Genomic DNA, 19,107 nt, shown 5'->3' with positions numbered 1-19,107 from the left:
CAGTAATGCTTTGCTTATCCGGGGCTTCTTTCCCTTCCATATGAAATTGGTGATTTGTTTCTCTATCCCCTTAAAATATGACATTGGAATTTGGATTGGAAGTGCGTTAAATGTATAGATGGCTTTTGGTAGAATAGACATTTTTACTATGTTAAGTCTTCCTATCCATGAGCAGGGTATGTTTTTCCACTTAAGTATGTCCTTTTGAATTTCTTGTAGTAGAGCTTTGTAGTTTTCTTTGTATAGGTCTTTTACATCCTTGGTAAGATTTATTCCTAAGTATCTTATCTTCTTGGGGGCTACTGTGAATGGTATTGATTTGGTTATTTCCTCTTCGGTGTTCTTTTTGTTGATGTAGAGGAATCCAAGTAATTTTTGTATGTTTATTTTATAACCTGAGACTCTGCCAAATTCTTCTATTAGTTTCAGTAGTTTTCTGGAGGATTCCTTAGGGTTTTCTGTGTATATAATCATGTCATCTGCAAATAGTGATAACTTTACTTCTTCCTTGCCAATCCAGATACCTTTTATTTCTTTGTCTAGCCTAATTGCCCTGGCTAAGACTTCCAACACGATGTTGAATAAGAGCGGTGATAAAGGGCATCCTTGTCTGGTTCCCGTTCTCAAGGGAAATGCTTTCAGGTTCTCTCCATTTAGAGTGATATTGGCTGTTGGCTTTGCATAGATGCCCTTTATTATGTTGAGGAATTTTCCTTCAATTCCTATTTTGGTAAGAGTTTTTATCATGAATGGGTGTTGGACTTTGTCAAATGCCTTTTCTGCATCAATTGATAAGATCATGTGGTTTTTGTCTTTTGTTTTATTTATGTGATGGTTTTTCTGATATTAAACCAGCCTTGCATACCTGGTATAAATCCCACTTGATCAGGGTGAATTATTTTTTTGATGTGTTGTTGGATTCTATTGGCTAGAATTTTGTTGAGGATTTTTGCATCAATGTTCATGAGGGATATAGGTCTATAATTTTCTTTTTTTGTAATGTCTTTACCTGGTTTTGGTATCAGGGAGATGGTGGCTTCATAGAATGAGTTGGGTAGTATTCCGTCATTTTCTATGCTTTGAAATACCTTTAGTAGTAGTGGTGTTAACTCTTCTCTGAAAGTTTGGTAGAACTCTGCAGTGAAGCCGTCCGGGCCAGGGCTTTTTTTTGTTGGGAGTTTTTTGATTACCGTTTCAATCTCTTTTTTTGTTATGGGTCTATTTAGTTGTTCTACTTCTGAATGTGTTAGTTTAGGTAGGTAGTGTTTTTCCAAGAATTTATCCATTTCTTCTAGGTTTTCAAATTTGTTAGAGTACAATTTTTCATAGTAATCTGAAATGATTCTTTTAATTTCATTTGGCTCTGTTGTGATGTGGTCCTTCTCGTTTCTTATTTGGGTTATTTGTTTCCTTTCCTGTATTTCTTTAGTCAGTCTAGCCAATGGTTTATCAATTTTGTTAATTTTTTCAAAGAACCAGCTTTTGGCTTTGTTAATTCTTTCAATTGTTTTTCTGTTCTCTAATTCATTTAGTTCAGCTCTAATTTTTAGTATTTGTTTTCTTCTGGTGCCTGATGGATTCTTTTGTTGCTCAGTTTCTATTTGTTCAAGTTGTAGGGACAGTTCTCTGATTTTGGCTCTTTCTTCTTTTTGTATGTGTGCATTTATTGATATAAATTGGCCTCTGAGCACTGCTTTTGCTGTGTCGCAGAGGTTTTGATAGGAAGTGTTTTCATTCTCGTTGCTTTCTATGAATTTCCTTATTCCCTCCTTGATGTCTTCTATAACCCAGTCTTTTTTCAGGAGGGTGTTGTTCATTTTCCAAGTATTTGATTTCTTTTCCCTAGTTTTTCTGTTATTGATCTCTAGTTTTATTGCCTTGTGGTCTGAGAAGATGCTTTGTAATATTTCGATGTTTTGGACTCTGTAAAGGTTTGTTTTATGACCTAATATGTGGTCTATTCTAGAGAATGTTCCATGTGCGCTAGAAAAAAAAGTATATTTTGCAGCAGTTGGGTGGAGAGTTCTGTATAAGTCAACGAGGTCAAGTTGGTTGATTGTTGTAATTAGATCTTCCGTGTCTCTGTTGAGCTTCTTGCTGGATGTCCTGTCCTTCTCCGAAAGTGGTGTGTTGAAGCCTCCTACTATAATTGTGGAGGTATCTATCTCGCTTTTCAATTCTGTTAAAATTTGATTTATGTGTCTTGCAGCCCTGTCACTGGGTGCATAAATATTTAATATGGTTATGTCTTCCTGATCAATTGTCCCTTTTATCATTATATAGTGTCCTTCTTTATCCTTTGTGGTGGATTTAAGTCTAAAGTCTATTTTGTCAGAAATTAATATTGCTACTCCTCTTCTTTTTTGCTTATTGTTTGCTTGATATACTTTTTTCCATCCTTTGAATTTTAGTTTGTTTGTGTCTCTAAGTCTAAGGTGTGTCTCTTGTAGGCAGCATATAGATGGATCGTGTTTCTTTATCCAGTCTGTGACTCTCTGTCTCTTTATTGGTGCATTTAGTCCATTTACATTCAGGGTAATTATAGATAAATAAGTTTTTAGTGCTGTCATTTTGATGCCTTTTTATGTGTGTTGTTGACAATTTCATTTTTCCACATACTTTTTTGTGCTGAGGCGTTTTTCTTAGTAAATTGTGAGATCCTCATTTTCATAGTGCTTGACTTTATGTTAGTTGAGTCGTTACGTTTTTCTTGGTTTTTATCTTGAGTTATAGAGTTGTTATACCTTTTTGTGGTTACCTTATTATTTTCCCCTATTTTTCTAAGTAAAAACCTAACTTGTATTGTTCTGTATTGCATTGTATCACTCTCCATATGGCAGTTTAATGCCTCCTGTATTTAGTCCCTCTTTTTGATTATTGTGATCTTTTACCTATTGACTTCCATGATTCCCTGTTATGTGTATTTTTTTTTTTAAATTAATCTTAATTTGTTTGTTTTTGTGATTTCCCTGTTTGAGTTGATATCAGGACGTTCTGTTTTGTGACCTTGTGTTGTGGTGATATCTGATATTATTGGTTCTCTGACCAAACAATATCCTTTAGTATTTCTTGTAGCTTTGGTTTGGTTTTTGCAAATTCTCTAAACTTGTGTTTGTCTGTAAATATCTTAATTTCGCCTTCATATTTCAGAGAGAGTTTTGCTGGATATATGATCCTTGGCTGGCAGTTTTTCTCCTTCAGTGCTCTGTATATGTTGTCCCATTCTCTTCTTGCCTGCATGGTTTCTGCTGAGTAGTCAGAACATATTCTTATTGATTCTCCCTTGAAGGAAACCTTTCTTTTCTCCCTGGCTGCTTTTAAAATTTTCTGTTTATCTTTGGTTTTGGTGAGTTTGATGATAATATGTCTTGGTGTTTTTCTTTTTGGATCAGTCTTAAATGGGGTTCGATGAGCATCTTGGATAGCTATCCTTTCGTCTTTCATGATGTCAGGGAAGTTTTCTGTCAGGAGTTCTTCAACTATTTTCTCTGTGTTTTCTGTCCCCCCTCCCTGTTCTGGGACTCCAATCACCCGCAGGTTATCCTTCTTGATAGAGTCCCACATAATTCTTAGGGTTTCTTCATTTTGTTTATTTCTTTTATCTGATTTTTTTTCAGCTATGTTGGTGTTGATTCCCTGGTCCTCCAGATGTCCCAGTCTGCATTCTAATTGCTCGAGTCTGCTCCTCTGACTTCCTAGTGCGTTGTCTAATTCTGTTATTTTATTGTTAATCTTTTGGATTTCTACATGTTGTCTCTCTATGGATTCTTGCAACTTATTAATTTTTCCACTATGTTCTTGAATAATCTTTTTGAGTTCTTCAACAGTTTTATCAGTGTGTTCCTTGGCTTTTTCTGCAGATATCCTAATTTCATTTGTGATATCATTAAGCATTCTGTAAATTAGTTTTTTATATTCTGTATCTGATAATTCCAAGATTATATCTTCATTTGGGAAAGATTTTGATTCTTTTGTTTGGGGGGTTGGAGAAGCTGTCATGGTCTCCTTCTTTAAGTGGTTTGATATGGATTGTTGTCTCCAAGCCATCACTGGGAAACTAGTTTTTCCAGAAAATCCGCTAAAAAAAAACTGCAGTCAGATCCCTATCAGAGTTCTCCCTCTGGCTCAGGCTATTCAGATGTTAATGAAGCTGCCTGGGGAGGGTGGGGGAGGGAACAGAGAGATAGGAGAGTATCACCTCAGAATATAGCCAGAGTTGCTTGTCTTGCTTGGAATGACTATTATATCTGAGATTCCCGCGGGCGCGTCGCCTATGTGTGCTGGCTGTGTGGAGATTGCCCCCGGGGGGTCTGGCCCGCTGGAGTCACGGTCAGATCCTCCGCTTCCAGCCCCACGCCCAGCGTCAAGGCTCCCCTACTGGGATGGTGCACTCTCGACTCCAAAATCAGTCGCTGCCTCCCGGGGACTTCTCGTCCCTCCAGCCGCGTGGCCGTGCCGCCTCCGAAAACCAATTGGGCCTCCTCCCGGGGTTAGTTCAGATGGGTGGAGCAGCTCCCCATGCTTGTGCCGTGACCGAGTGTCCCGGCTGGGACGCTGTTCTCCCCGCTCCAATACCAGTCGCTGCCTCCCGGGGACTTCTCCTACCGGCTGTGTCCCACGCTGCCCACGTGACGCGTCTGGTCCCCTTCCCGGGGTTAGTTCAGGGGGGTGGAGCAACTCTCCGTGTTTATGGTGTACCTGCGTCCAGTCCAAATCCCTGCGGGACGGTTCCCCGGCTCGGACGCTGCTCTTTCTGCTCCAAGACCAGTCACTGCCTCCCGGGGACTTCTCCTACGGGCTGCGTCCCACGCCGCCTGTGGAACCGGCTGGTCTCCCTCCCGGGGTTAGTTCGGGGGGAGGAGCAGCTGTCTGTGCTCGTGCCGTACCTGACTGGTACGCTGGCTCCAGGCTCTGGAAACAATCGCTGCTTCCCCATATTAGTTCGTTCTCCGTCTCTAGATCTGTGTTTGTTGTTCAGGGTTCGTAGATTGTTATGTATGTGATTGATTCACTTGTTTTTCCGTGTCTTTGTTGTAAGAGGGATCCGAGGTAGTGTCTGCCTAGTCCGCCATCTTGGCTCCGCCTCCTTGACCATTGGATTTTGACCTGAGTAGGAAACAAACAATGGTGCCCCACTCAAAGATGGCAGCCAACTGCACCACTTGGAATGTGTGTCGCTCTCCATAGTCCTGCCAATAATCTAATCTCCCGCATCAGGCTCCTGAAATTGTGGGGATCCATATGGAAGTTTGGTTTATTGGCAGGACTTTGGAGAGTGAAACACATTCAATGTGGTGTGGTCAGCCACCATCTTTTGAATGGGATAACTCTGTTTCCTACCCCCCCCAACCCAAACCCACTACCATTGTGTTGATTTGAACTCCTGGCAACACCATAGGGTTTCCAAGGCTGTAAATCTCTACGAAAGCAGATTGCCACATCTTTCTCCCTCAGAACCACTGATGGTTTTAAACTACTGACCTTTTGGTTAGTAGTCAATTGCTTCAACCACTGCGCCACCAGGGCTTGTGTCGATACCTGACAGACAACAGATTTGGTTGCTATGCAACATGTGTGCTGCCCTTATTTATAAGGGCGATTACTGAACTGTTCCAAACCAGTTTGAAGCCCTGGTTAAAATACTTTAGCAAACAGGATTATATACTTTTGGTGGTTAAGATTGTGTATCAGCTTGGCTGGGCCATGATTCTTAATGTTTTGGTAGTCGTATAATGTTGTGATCATTTCCCTTTTGAGATACCATACGTGATCACCCCCATGATGGGATCTGCTATGAGTAGCCAGTCAGGTGACGGTGAGTTTCCCTGGACATGTGGCCTGCATTGGCTGCAGGTGGACATCCAGGCAGAGCTTGGGGGCTCCTTTGCTTGTTCTGGATCCTGCAGCTGGCTCCTGTTCGTCTGCCCTCCAGTTCTTAGGACTTGAGCTAGCAACTTACTTGCAGTCTTAACTGCCCATCTTGGTTCTTGTTGATCTTCACAGCCTGTAAGCAGCAGCCTTTCTCTCCCACCTGCCCACCCTGGTTTCGCCTCTGTGGCTACATGAATCGGGAGAAGGCTCTATCCTGACCCAGGGACTTGGGACAGTACAGCCCCTACAACCTCATGAGCCATTTCCTTAATATAAATCTCTCTCTCTATATATATATTTCTACATTTTACTGGTTTTGCTTCTCTAGAGAATCCAGCCTAAGACAATACCTTTACTATACATTTACTATAAACACTGAGATGAGAAAGAAAGGTAGACATTTTGTAAAATGGGAATACATGTTATTTGTATGTACTATTTGTAGAAAAAGGAGCACTGGTGGCAGAGTGGTTAAGTGCTTGGCTGCTAACCAAAAAGTCGGTGGTTGGAACTCACCAGAGAAAGATGTGGCAGTCTGCTTCCATAAAGATTACAGCACTAGAAATCCTACGGGGCAATTCTACTCTGTCATACAGGGTCGCTATGAGTCAGAATTGACTTGATGGGAATGGGTTTGATTTTTTTGGTTATTTGTAGGAAAAGATACACATTAGATTTAATAAGTGAAGGAGGATGAATACATTCAGAATGCTCCTTAGAAGCAAGGATGGTGAGACTTCATCTCACGTACTTTGGACATGTTATCAGGAAGAACCAGTCCCTGAAGAAGGACATAATGCTTGGTAAAGTAGAGGGTCAGTGAAGAAGAGGAAGACCCTCAATGAGATACATAGACACAGTGGCTGCAACAATGGGCTCAAACATAGCAAAGATTGTGAGAATGGTGCAGGACCAAGCAGTGCTTTTATTTTGTTGTACATTGGGTCACTGTGAGTTGGAACTGACTCAATGACACCTAAAAACAATAGCATATGTGAATGTGATAGTTAAGAATGCCACAGTTTCATAAAATAGCAATATCGCTCTTGATAAAAAAAAATTATCTTTGTCCATTAAGGATTTTATCTATCTCTTCTAGTTCTTTTAGCCCTTATTTTTTTTACAATGATTATTTGATCCTCATAATATACTGCCTTACCACACTCATGTTGCAGCAGAAAGAGCAAAGACTTTGCAGTCAAATGTACCTGAAGTATGTCTGGTACTAGATCTATGTTGTTGGTTTTCATGTGACTTGGCATCTTTCCTTCCCCATCTCTGCTTCACTAACTTGTTTAATCTCTTTTATATTTCAAAAGAGATTGACTCAAGATACACCCTACACTAATCCTGCCTCATTAACATGCTGAAGACAGCCCATTCCCAAATAGGATTATAACCACAGGCATAGAGGTTAGGATTTACAACACATAATTTTGGAAGACATAATTCAATCCATAATGGTCATCAAGTGCTGCTATAACAGAAATACCCCAAGTGGGTATTTCTAGTGAACAAAAGTTTATTTTCTCACAGTTTAGTAGGCTAGAAGTTCGAATTCAGGATGCTGGCTCTAGGGAAAGGCTCTCTCTCTGTCGGCTCTGGGGGAATGTCCTTGTCTCTTTCCAGTTTCTAGCCTTAGGTTTCCTGGTGATCATGTGGTGTGTATCTTCCCCTCTGTTTGTGCTTGCTTGGTTGCTTACTTTATCTGATCTTTTATATCTCAAAAGGATTGATTTAAGACACAACCTATAGTAATACTAATTCATTAACATAACAAAGAAAATCTATTGGCAAATGGGGTTATAACTTCAGGTGTTACTCATTTTACTTATTGCTGTAGAATAGATTCCTACTTACAGCAACTTATAGGTCAGGGTACAACTACCCCACAGAGTTTCCAGTTCTTTAATCTCTATCTTAATTGTGCTCATAAGGAACCTGTACATAGCTCAAGAGGCAATCATTCTAACAGAACAAGGAGATACTGTGTGGTTTAAAGTCAGGAAAGGTGTGTGTCAGGGTTGTATCCTTTCACCATACCTCTTCAATCTGTATGCTGAGCAAATAATCCAAGAAACTGGACTATATGAAGAAGAACAGGGCTTCAGGATTGGAAGAAGACTCATTAACAACCTGCATTATACAGATGACACAACTTTGCTTGCTAAAAGTGAAGAAGACTTAAAGCCCTTACTGATGAAGATCAAAGACTACAGCCTTCAGTATGTATTACACCTCAACATAAAGAAAACAAAAATCCTCACAACTGGGCCAATAAGCAACAATATTATAAATGGAGGAAAGTTTAAAGTTGTCAAAGATTTCATTTTATTTGGATCCACAATCAATACCCGTGGAAGCAGCAGTCAAGAAATCAAAGGATGCATTGCATTGGGCAAATCTGCAGCAAAAGACCTCTTTAAGGTATTAAAAAGCGAAGATGTCACCTTGAAGACTAAAGTGCGCCTGACCCAAGTCACGGTGTTTTCAATCACCTCCTATGTATGTGGAAGCTGGACATGAATAAGGAAGACTGAAGCAGAACTGATGCCTTTGAATTATGGTGTTGGTGAAGAATATTGAATATACCATGAGCTGTCAAAAGAACCAACAAATCTGTCTTGAAAGAAATATAACCAGAATGCTTCTTAGAAGCAAGGATGGTGAAACTTTGTCTCACATACTTTGGATATTTTATCAGGAGGGATCAGTTCCTAGAGAAGGACCTCATGCTTGGTAAAGTAGAGGTTCAATGAAAAAGAGGAGGACCCCCAATGAGATAGATTGATGCAGTGGCTGCAACAATGGGCTTAAGCATAACAACAATTGTCAGGATGGCACAGGACCAGGCAGTTTTTTTGTCTTGTGCACGGGGTTGCTATGAGTTGGAACCAACTCGATGGCACCTAACAACAACTGTCTTTATGGAGCCAGACTGCCACATCTTTCTAATACCTCCAGTATGGGGATTAGGATTTACAACACATGTTTTGGGGGGACACAATTCAACCCATAACACTTGTGTAAAACATTTTGGAATGTTTTTTGGACAATATATATCAATAGGATTTAAGAAAATAAGTAATGTCTTATACTGTCAGCTAAATGATAAATTGGTTAATGGAGGAGAATTGGTATGGAATGTACTTCTGAACTGGATATCCATATCTACAATTGTGTCATTTCAGATTGACTTTCTTCCAGAATTGAGGATACAGAGAAGCATTAGGCAAAATGTCTGATCCTGGAGGTGCCAGCCTCCTGGGGAAACAACTACCTTTAAAGTAGATTCTATTATCATATCTATGAGAGCATGTTTAGGTTCTATTGGTTGGTGGTAATGACTGGTTTGATGGTATCACAGAATCAAAGATCTTTGTGTTCTTCTTAAGACCATCTAATTTCCTAAAATTATTAACATTATTCAAGTTTTAAGCAAATTTTATGGAACGTAGAGTTAACGTGGTCCTTTTTTTAATGTGTGCTTCTGAGTTGGTGAATATGAGCTGATGAGAATCTTTCCTTCCATGATGCCCATTGGCCTCCAATTCTGGCTAAGGCCTCAAAACAGCCGTCCAGGGGGTGAGGGTATACATCTGTATAAACCTCTGCTCATTACAGAGTTCATACCTGCTCATAGAGGGTCAGTCGTAACACATAACTTCATTGCATTTTATAACACTCACTTTTACAAGGCACCTTTAAATTTGTTATTTTATATGATTCATCAAAATCACCTTGTGGGATCAGCAAGGAAGATATTTTCATCTCCATTTTTGAAGACAAAGAACTTAAAGCTGAAAGCATATCAGTGTCTCTGCTAAGATTATCCAGGTAGTTAGTTTAAGTCCAAAACTGGGACTGGAATCTGGGTGCACTGACTTCCAGCCCGGGGTTCCTTCTACTGTCCTCTGAGCAGTACTAGTAGCTTATTTTAATTTTAGACATTAGGATTCTGAAAGCAGAGGATGGCAAAGCTCTAGCATATAATTACTGCTAATAAAGATATTACTAGTAGAAAACAATTGCAGGTACTGTGAAGGATATGAAACCCCATATAGTATCAGATTTTCTCTCAAACTTCAGTTTCATCTCTTTTTATTTGGCAAAGGCTGAGCTATTACCATCCATTGTTGCCAGAATGAACAGCTTCAAAGACACCATCAATTGCCTGGCAAGGTTTCCCCCTAACACTGATCCAGTCCATCTATGCCAAGTTATTTGCACCATCTGTTGGGCATGAGTCAGTGGAGGGAGGAAGGGTAGACTGCTGGAGCTGCAAGCTTTGAAATGCCACTTACAAGGGAAATACCAGGATTCACATCAAAAGGCATCAAAACAAAGTACCCTGTTCATCCAATAAGAAGATTGGTAAAATATGGTGACATTTTTGATGAAGATTGTCTCTTTCCAGACACTCAGGCCCCCTTTATATTGTTTTTAGTCTCCTTCTTAGGGAAGATTTTGATGTTTTATATGAAAGAGAGATGATCAGAGACTTTTTGTTTAAGAATGCAGTAAGAAATTTGGGGGAAAATTATATTACATTGCCTCTTGCTCTAAGGGCCTGGAAGCAGATCCTCTTAAAACTTTTGATTTTGCAGTACAGACAAAGTCATCCACTCATACCTGCATTCATTAATTCTATCATTCATTCATTTACTGACTGCCAATTGTATTCCATACACTCGTGGATGGAAGAAAATAACAACTACCATTTATTGTGTGCCTGCAATGTACAGTGTGCTTTACATATGGTATTTCATTGATGATAATCTGATGGTACAGGAATTATTATCTCATTTTCCCTTGAGGTAAAGCTCAGACAGGATGAGTAAATTGCTTAAAGTCACCGGAGAATAAATGGGAGACTAGGGGTCTGAATCTTGGTATATATTTAAAATTGGTTACAAATACATGTTACATAAATGTCTCTTTTTCCCTTCCTCCATGGAATACACAGAAAAAACCCTTAGTTTCTCTAGGAATGTTCACAAGAGGCAAAAAAGTCAATGTCAATCAGAAAACGGGATGGGTCTGTCAATTCTAAGAAGCAGATGAGATAAAAGTCTCAGAGAAAGTTACTCTGAGGTGGTGCTATTCAAATTTTAGAATTTTCCCCACTTGGAACTTCCACATACCAATTTTGCTTTAAAATGTGAAAGAAAAAAATAAAGCCTAAAAAATGTGGTCTATTGAGATTTTTTTTTAGGTGTTTAAAGGAGGAAATTTGCTTCTGTAAAGATTCCAAAAACGAAACAAAACAAACAAAAAAACCCAAACCCACTGCTGTCTAGTTGATTCTGACTCATAGTGACCCTTCCTTAGGACAAAGTAGAACTGCCCTATAGGGTTTCCTAGGCTGTAATCTTTATGAGGAAACCCTGGTGGTGTAGTGGTTAAGTGCTATGGTTGTTAACCAAAGGGTCAGCAGTTCAAATCTGCCAGGCGCTCCTTGGAAACTCTATGGGGCAGTTCTACTCTGTCCTATAGGGTTGCTATGAGTCAGCGCTGCGTTTGGTTTTTGTTTTTTTTAATCTTTATGAATGCAGATTTCCACATATTTCTCTCAAGGAGTGGCTGGTGGGTTGAAGTGCAGAATTTTTGTTTCAACCCACCACTGCACCACCAGGCTCCTTCCACAAAGATTACAGCCTTGGAAACCCTATGAGACAGTTCTACTCTGTCCTGTAGGGTCCTTATGAGTCAGAATGGACTGGGTGGCACACAACAACAAAAATAATTTTTTCCTTTTGATGTACATTTTAATGAGTTTGAAATAAGGATTTTTGCCCTGTGGAACAGTGGTCTAAAACACTTTGTCATAAGTGTAACCTACAGTACATATGAAAACCAAACCCAGTGTCCTTGAGTCAATTCAGACTCAGAGCGACCCCATAGGACAGAGTAGAACTGCCCCATAGGGTTTCCAAGGAGTGGCTGGTAGATTCAAATTGCCAACCTCTTGGTTAGCAGCCTAGCTCTTAACCACAATGCCATGTAATACAAACATTGCTTAAATTATAGACTAGACAAGTATCACTAAAATTATTTGTTAATTGAATAACATTTTACCCTTTGATTTCCATTGCTAAGTTGGATAAGATATATTTAGAAAAAAAAAAAAAGATATATTTGGAGGGGAAAATCTACCCATTTGGCTGACTATGAATTTACTAGTGAAAGTGTGGTATAGTGGATGCTCTCATATACTGCTGTTATACATTGGTACAGACTTTCTGGTAAACAGTTTGGCAGTATGCCACAAGAGCTTAAATTATTCATAGTTTATGGCACAGCAATTCCACTTCTAAAAAGTTTTCCAAAGGAAATAAAGATTTTCTTGCAAGAGAAGGCTTATTTCAGAATTAGTTATAATAATAAAAATAGAGAAAATATACATTTTCAACAAATGCAGATGAGTTAAATTATGGTTCATTCATATGAAGGAATTATAAGTGATGTAAATATTTTGAAATATTTTAAAGGCACAGGAAAAGATTTATAATGTGATGTTAATTGAGCATCTCAGTATATACAATTTTAAATAGAGAATGCTTCTAATGTATCAAACAGTACTTGTCAAAGTGTAGTGCCCAGACCAGCAGCCTCAGCGTTACTTGGACCTTGGTAGAAATGCAAATTCTTGAGCAGTACCTCAGACTTACTGCATTAGAAATTCTGAGGGTGGGGCCAGGCAATCTGTGTGTTAACAAGCCCACTAAGTGGTTTTGATTATTGCAAAAGTTTGAGTCCACTAATATAAATTATGGAGAAAAAAAAAAGAAACCTAGAAAAAAAATTAGCCAAAGTATTCACTGTGATTATTTCTTGGCTATAGAATTAAATGTGATTAAAAAAGTACTTTTCTATACTTTTAAGTTTCTCTCCAGCTAACAAATATTAATTTAATAATTATAAAACTATGTTATTATAGAATTATGATAATACAAAAAAGTAGAAATTGTCCATAATTCCACTATGTTAAAAATTCTAAAAATTAAGAATTGAAATTTCCCTCTCAACCTCTCAAATTTCACTCTTAAGAAGTAACCACTATTAATAATACATATATCTGTAATCAAAAATTTTAATTAAAATGAAATTTTGCCAAATATAGTGGGCTGGAGGGTTTTTTTTTTTTTTCCATACTTTTTAATGGACAGCTTCCTAGGTCAGTTGATTAGAGTTATTCATCTTTTAAACTATCTACTTAATATTCCACAGTAAGATTATACTGTAATTCATAGTACCAATTTATTTTGATGGCCATTGAATTGTTACCAATTTATTGCAACTACAAAATAGTGCTATGATAAATATCAATCAACATAATCCATCACATAAATAAAATAAAATAATCATATGATCATCCCCATTGACACAGAAAAGGCGTCTGACAAAGTCCAACACCCATTCCTGATAAAAACTCTCAGCAAAATAGGAATAGAAGGAAAATTACTCAAAGTAATAAAATGCATTTCTACAAAACTAATGGCCAACGTAATTTTTAGTCAAGATACTGAAAGCATTCTCTTGAGAATGGGAACCAGATAAGGATGCCTTTTATCATCACTTTTATTCATTGTCACACTAGAAGTCCTAGCCAGAGCAATAAGGCAAGAAAAAGAAATAAGGGGCATACAAATCAGTAAGGAAGAGGTAAAACTATCCCTATTTGCAGATGATATGTTCTTATGCACAGAAAAGCCCCAAAGAATCCACAAGAAAGCTACTAGAATTAAGAGAAGATTTCAGCAAAATAGCAAGTTATAAGATTAACATACAAAAATAAGTTGGATTCCCCTACATGAACAAAGAGAACTTTGAAAAGGAATCAGCAAATCAATACCATTTACAGTAGCCCCCCAAAAGATAAAATACTTAGGAATAAACCTAACCAGTGATATAAAAGACCTATACAAAGAAAACTACAAAACACTACTACACTAAACCAAAAGAGACTTACGTAAGTGAAAAAACATACCATGCTCTTGGATAGGAAGACTCAACATTATGAAAATGTCAATACCAACCAAAGCGTTCTACACATACAATGCAATCCTGATCCAAATTCTAACAGCATTCTTTAATGAGATGAAGAAACAAATCACCAACTTTACATGAAAAGGGAAGAGGCCCCAGATAAATAAAGATTATTGAAGAAGAAGAAAAAAGTGGGAGGCCTCATACTACCTGATCTTAGAACCTATTATATAGCCACAGTAGCCAAAACAGCTTGGTACTTGTACAACAACAGACATGTAGACCAATAGAACAGAACTGAGAACTCAGATGTAAATCCAGCCATCTATGTCTAGCTGATATTTGACAAGGGGCCAAAGTCCATTAAATGGGAAAAAGACAGTCTCTTTAAGGAACAGTGCTGGCATAACTGAATGTCCATCTCTAAAAAAAAAAAAGAAACAAGATCCATACCTCACACCATTTTCAAAAACTAACTCAAAATGGATCAAAGACTTAAATATAAACCATAAATCGATAAAGATCATGGAAGAAAAATGGGGGCAATGTTAGGGGCCCTAGTACATGTCATAAACAGAATACAAATCACAATTAGCAATGCACAAACACCAGAAGAAAAACTAGATATCTGGGGTCTCCTAAAAATCAAGCACTTAAGCTCATCAAGAGACTTCACCAAAAGAGTAAAAAAGAGAACCTTACAGACTGGGAAAAATTTTTGGCTATAAAATACTTCAACACCTCAATAACAAAAAGACAAATAATCCAATTAAAAAATAGGCAAAGGATATGAACAGATACTTTAAGAAAGAAGACATTCAGGCAGCTAACAGACACATGATGAAATGCTCAGGATCATTAGCCATTAGAGGAATGCAAATCAAAACTACAATGAGATACCATCTCACCCCCTACAATGCTGGCACTAATTAATAATTAAAAAAGAGACAGAAAATAACAAATGTTAGAGAGTTTGTAGGGAGATTGGAACTTTTACGCACTGCTGGTGGGAATGTAAGATTGTACAACCGCTATGAAAAACAATATGGCACCTCTTTAAAAAGCTAGACATAGAAATACCATATGATCCAGCAATCCACTCCAAGGAATATCTCCTAGAGAAATAAGAGCTGTCACATGAATAGACATGTACACCCATGTTCATTGCAGCACTATTCACAAGAGCAAAAAGATGAAAACAACCTAAGTGTCTATCAATAGATGAATGGATGAACAAATTATGGTATATATACACGATGGAATACTATCTAAAAATAAAGAACAATGATGAATCTCTGAAACATCTCACAGCATGGATGACTCTGGGACAGTATGTTGAATGAAATAAACCAAACACAAAAGGACAAATATTGTATGAGACCACTATTATAAGAACTCAAGAAAAGGTTTAAAAAAAAAAAACCCAGTGCCATCGAGTCGATTCCAACTGTCCGACTGGCTACACACAGAAAAAAAACATTCTTATAAAAGTGGGGGAAGGGAAATCACTAACTAGATAGTAGGCAATATAGGGGAAGTCAGCACAACTTGACTAAGGCAAAGTCATAGAAGTTTCCTAGACATATCCAAAAACCTTGACGGACTGAGTTGTTAGGGCTGCAGGTTAGGGACCATTGTCTTGGGGGACATCTAGGTTGATGGGCATAACACAGTTCATAAAGAAAATATTCTAAATCCTACTTTGGTGTGTAGTATCAGGGGTCTTAAATGATTGTGAGTGACCATCTAAGATATATCTACTGGTTCCATCCCATCTGGAGCAAAAGAAAATGAAGAAAACCAAAGACACAAGGAAAATATTAGCCCAAAGAACTAATATGAACCAGAGCTCCCACCAGCCTGAGCCCAGAACAACTAGATGGTGCCCGCCTACCACCACTGACCACTCTGACAGGGATCACAACAGAGTCCAGGACAGAGTGGGAGAAAAATGTAGAACGAAATTCAAATTCATGAAAAAAGACCAGACTTATTGGTCTGACAGAGATTGGAGGAACCCCCAAAACTATGGGCCTCTGACACTCTGCTAACTTAGAACTGAAACAACTCCCGAAGCCCACTTTTCAGACAAAGATTATACAGGCCTATAAAACAAACAGTAACATACTTGAGCAATTGCTTCTTAGTTCAATCAAATGTAAAAAACCAAATGGGCAACTCCTGACCAAAAGCAAGATGAAAGGACAGGAAGGGACAGGAACTGGATGAATGGACACAGGGAACCTGGAGTGAAAGGGCGAGAGTGCTGTCACATTGTGAGAATTGCAACTAACTTGAGCTGTAAACGTTCACCTAAAGCACAATAAAATAATATAAAAAATAGTGTTATAATGAAGATCTTATGTGTTCATGCCATTCATAGCAATAAATAAAATTATGATTAATGAAAAATACCGAATATTCTAGTATATGAAATTGAGTATTCATTCAACAAATATTTATTGGGCATTGTGAAATGTTTGCTCTCAGTTTTTTCCTTTCACAGAGGTCTGCCAGTGTCTTAAGGAGAATTGGGTTGACCTGGATTGGAAAGGAGATCTGTCCAATCATAAGGTTCTCTGTATGAGAGAACCTTGATTTCTAAGAATTAAGTTATATAAAAATAAATTGTGCCTTTTTATTAATTCCATTTACCATACTTATATTAAAATGAGGGCTAGTCATCATGGAAGGCCAAACAGAAAGACTGTAAAGTCCTATTAGAATTCTCATATTTGTCAAAATTATTGAGATTGATTTCAATGAATTCAGTCACAAAAGAAATATCAAAATCAACTCTAGACAAAAACTGCTTAAGTGAATTAGAAAGTTGCATATAAGAAGAAAATTGCACTGAAATTTTCTAAGAAATATGGCAATTTTAATGGAAAACATTCTTTTCAGAAAACTAAATTATATTAGAATGTTTTTGTGAACTTAGAATAAATGTCTTTCAGGCAAAGCTAACCCACATTCTTGTAATTCTCATGTTCTTTTCCCATGAAAATTAATGATATTGTTGCTTGTATTTATTAAAACCAGACACAATATATTTGATACAGTTTATATTACAGATTGTAATTTGTAAGCTATTGTATTCTAAGGCACATGACATCACATAGAAAAATAGCATTGTTTAAAAAAAAATTGTGCTAACATATAATTGTCATTTAAAAACCTTTTAAGCCAAATCCTTATAATAAAATTCCATTAGTATAATGAAAATTTCTATAACAAAATTTTAAGCCATATTAATGCAATCATTTCAAGCAATAATACTGTAGTTTAAACAATAGCAAGGATTGTGAGGATGGTGCAGGACGGGGCAGTATTTCATTCTGTTGTACGTAGGATTGCTATGAATTGGAACTGACCCGGTTGCACCTAAGAACAACAAGAACAGTTTAAACAAAACAGCCTGCATCTTTCAATTATGCTGAAATAAAAAAAAAATTTTTTTTGGTCATAAAAGCTAAAACAAATTGCAAATACAACAAGGAAAATAAAGCCTTGATCCTACTTATTTATCTTTTGTTGTGTTAACTTTATCTTTTTCATACACATCATTTTGTCTTTTAGGCTCACTATTTGAACAGTTTTGAGCCCTATTTTTTTTAATATTCATAGCGTAATTTGCTTTGCATGCTAGTTGATGCAAAAGACTCTCAGAGCATCATTTTTAATTACTGCAGATGTTTCACTATATGTTTGTCCATCATTAACCTATCATTTCTTATTTTTGTATTCTTTTTTCATTTTGTATTCATTTTGTATTTCATTTTGCATTCTTTTTTCACTCATAAATAATGCTGAGATGGGGGACATTCATATATACATATTATTTCACCCATTAAAAATTATTTTCTTAAGATATATTCCTAGAAGTTAAATTTGTGGATTAAATGGACTGGACGCAGAACATTTTATTTATCTATTTCATTTTAACAGTATAATATCAATGAAATTTAAAATAAAAAAAATCCTCTGTTGAGAATGTAATTGCTCTAAAAATTTTATTTTGGCTCAGTACTGAATATTGAATATAGGAAATAATAAAGCCCTTAGGGATTTTTTTTTTTTTTTTTTTTTAGGGATGCAGGCTTGGATATCATAGAATCAGTCAATCTTTCATACATAAACATTTTAACATGAATAACCACTCCAAAAAACAGAGATTTCCACATAGTGGCAAGTGGCCCAAAACACCAGCTCCTTGTTTTTCTTGTTACAACTACGACAAGTGATCCTCTTTGGCAATTTTATGCCTGCTTTTTTTTTTTTTTCACCAGACATGTTCAAACATGTTGCTTACATTGAAGGAATGGAGTTAAAAAAAAAAAAAAACAAAACCCGATTGCTATTGAGTCTATTCTGACTCCTAGGGACCCTACAGGACAGAGTAGAACTGCCCCATAGAGTTTCCACGGAGCACCTGGTGGATTCCAACTGCTCATCTTTTTCTTAGCGGCTATAGCACTTAACCACTACACCACCAGGGTTTCCTGAAGGAATGGAGGTGAAAGAAAAAAATTTAAAGAATCACACATTCACAGAGGACCTAAAACAATTGTATAAGACTACACCAAAGAAGGACTTACAGAAGTATGAACAAATCAGCCTTGAAAGAAGTACAGTCAGAATGCTCATTAGAAGCAAGGATGGCAAGACTTCATAGCATGTACTTTGGACATATTATCAGGAGGGACCAGTCCTGGGAGAATGACATCATGCTTAGTAAAACAGAAGGTCAGCAAAAAAGAGGAAGACCCTCAACAAGATGGAGTGACACAGTGGCAGCAACATGGGGCTCAAACATAGCAATGATTGTGAGGATGGTGTTCTGTTGTACATAGGGTCACTATGAGTTGGTACCACCTCGATGGCACCTAACAACAACAATAACAGTAATCCTTAATGTTGCCAACACTAAGTTACAATTAATATTCAGTTTTCTTCCTCTCTCTTTCCAATTTTAGGTCCCCTGATTACTCCAAATAAGAAAAAAACAAAACTGAAAACAAAGACAAACCAATCACCCGTACAAGCACATCCACACAGGACCTAAAACAATGTGGAAGACTAGACCAAAGAGCCTAGCAGTAATTGGAGAAGAAAATGTTACAGGACAGTGAGCTCATTATACCTTTCTCTTTCCCAGTTGGGTTCAAATGGTGAGTGCATTTTTTTTCCTTTTCACTAGTTAATTCATTCCAGAGTAGCTACCCATCAGGTCTAGCTCCTGCTGAC

The 19,107-nt window shown here is 37.5% G+C and overlaps 1 protein-coding gene across 1 annotated transcript in view; it reads left to right on the top strand.

Annotated features, from left to right (window-relative positions):
* Positions 1-19,107, top strand: part of LOC126081573 (uncharacterized) — a 786,258-nt gene that overhangs the window by 305,687 nt on the left and 461,464 nt on the right. The window contains exon 5 of the mRNA XM_049893546.1: positions 18,837-19,031. Coding sequence (XP_049749503.1) covers positions 18,837-18,925 — 89 coding nt within the window. The 3' untranslated portion in view covers positions 18,926-19,031. The remainder of the gene's footprint in view (positions 1-18,836; positions 19,032-19,107) is intronic.

Source organism: Elephas maximus, chromosome 8 (genome assembly GCF_024166365.1).
Source record: "Elephas maximus indicus isolate mEleMax1 chromosome 8, mEleMax1 primary haplotype, whole genome shotgun sequence".
Lineage (NCBI taxonomy): Eukaryota > Metazoa > Chordata > Mammalia > Proboscidea > Elephantidae > Elephas > Elephas maximus.
Note: the sequence above shows the minus strand (reverse complement) of the source record. Positions and strands in the feature narration are given on the sequence as shown.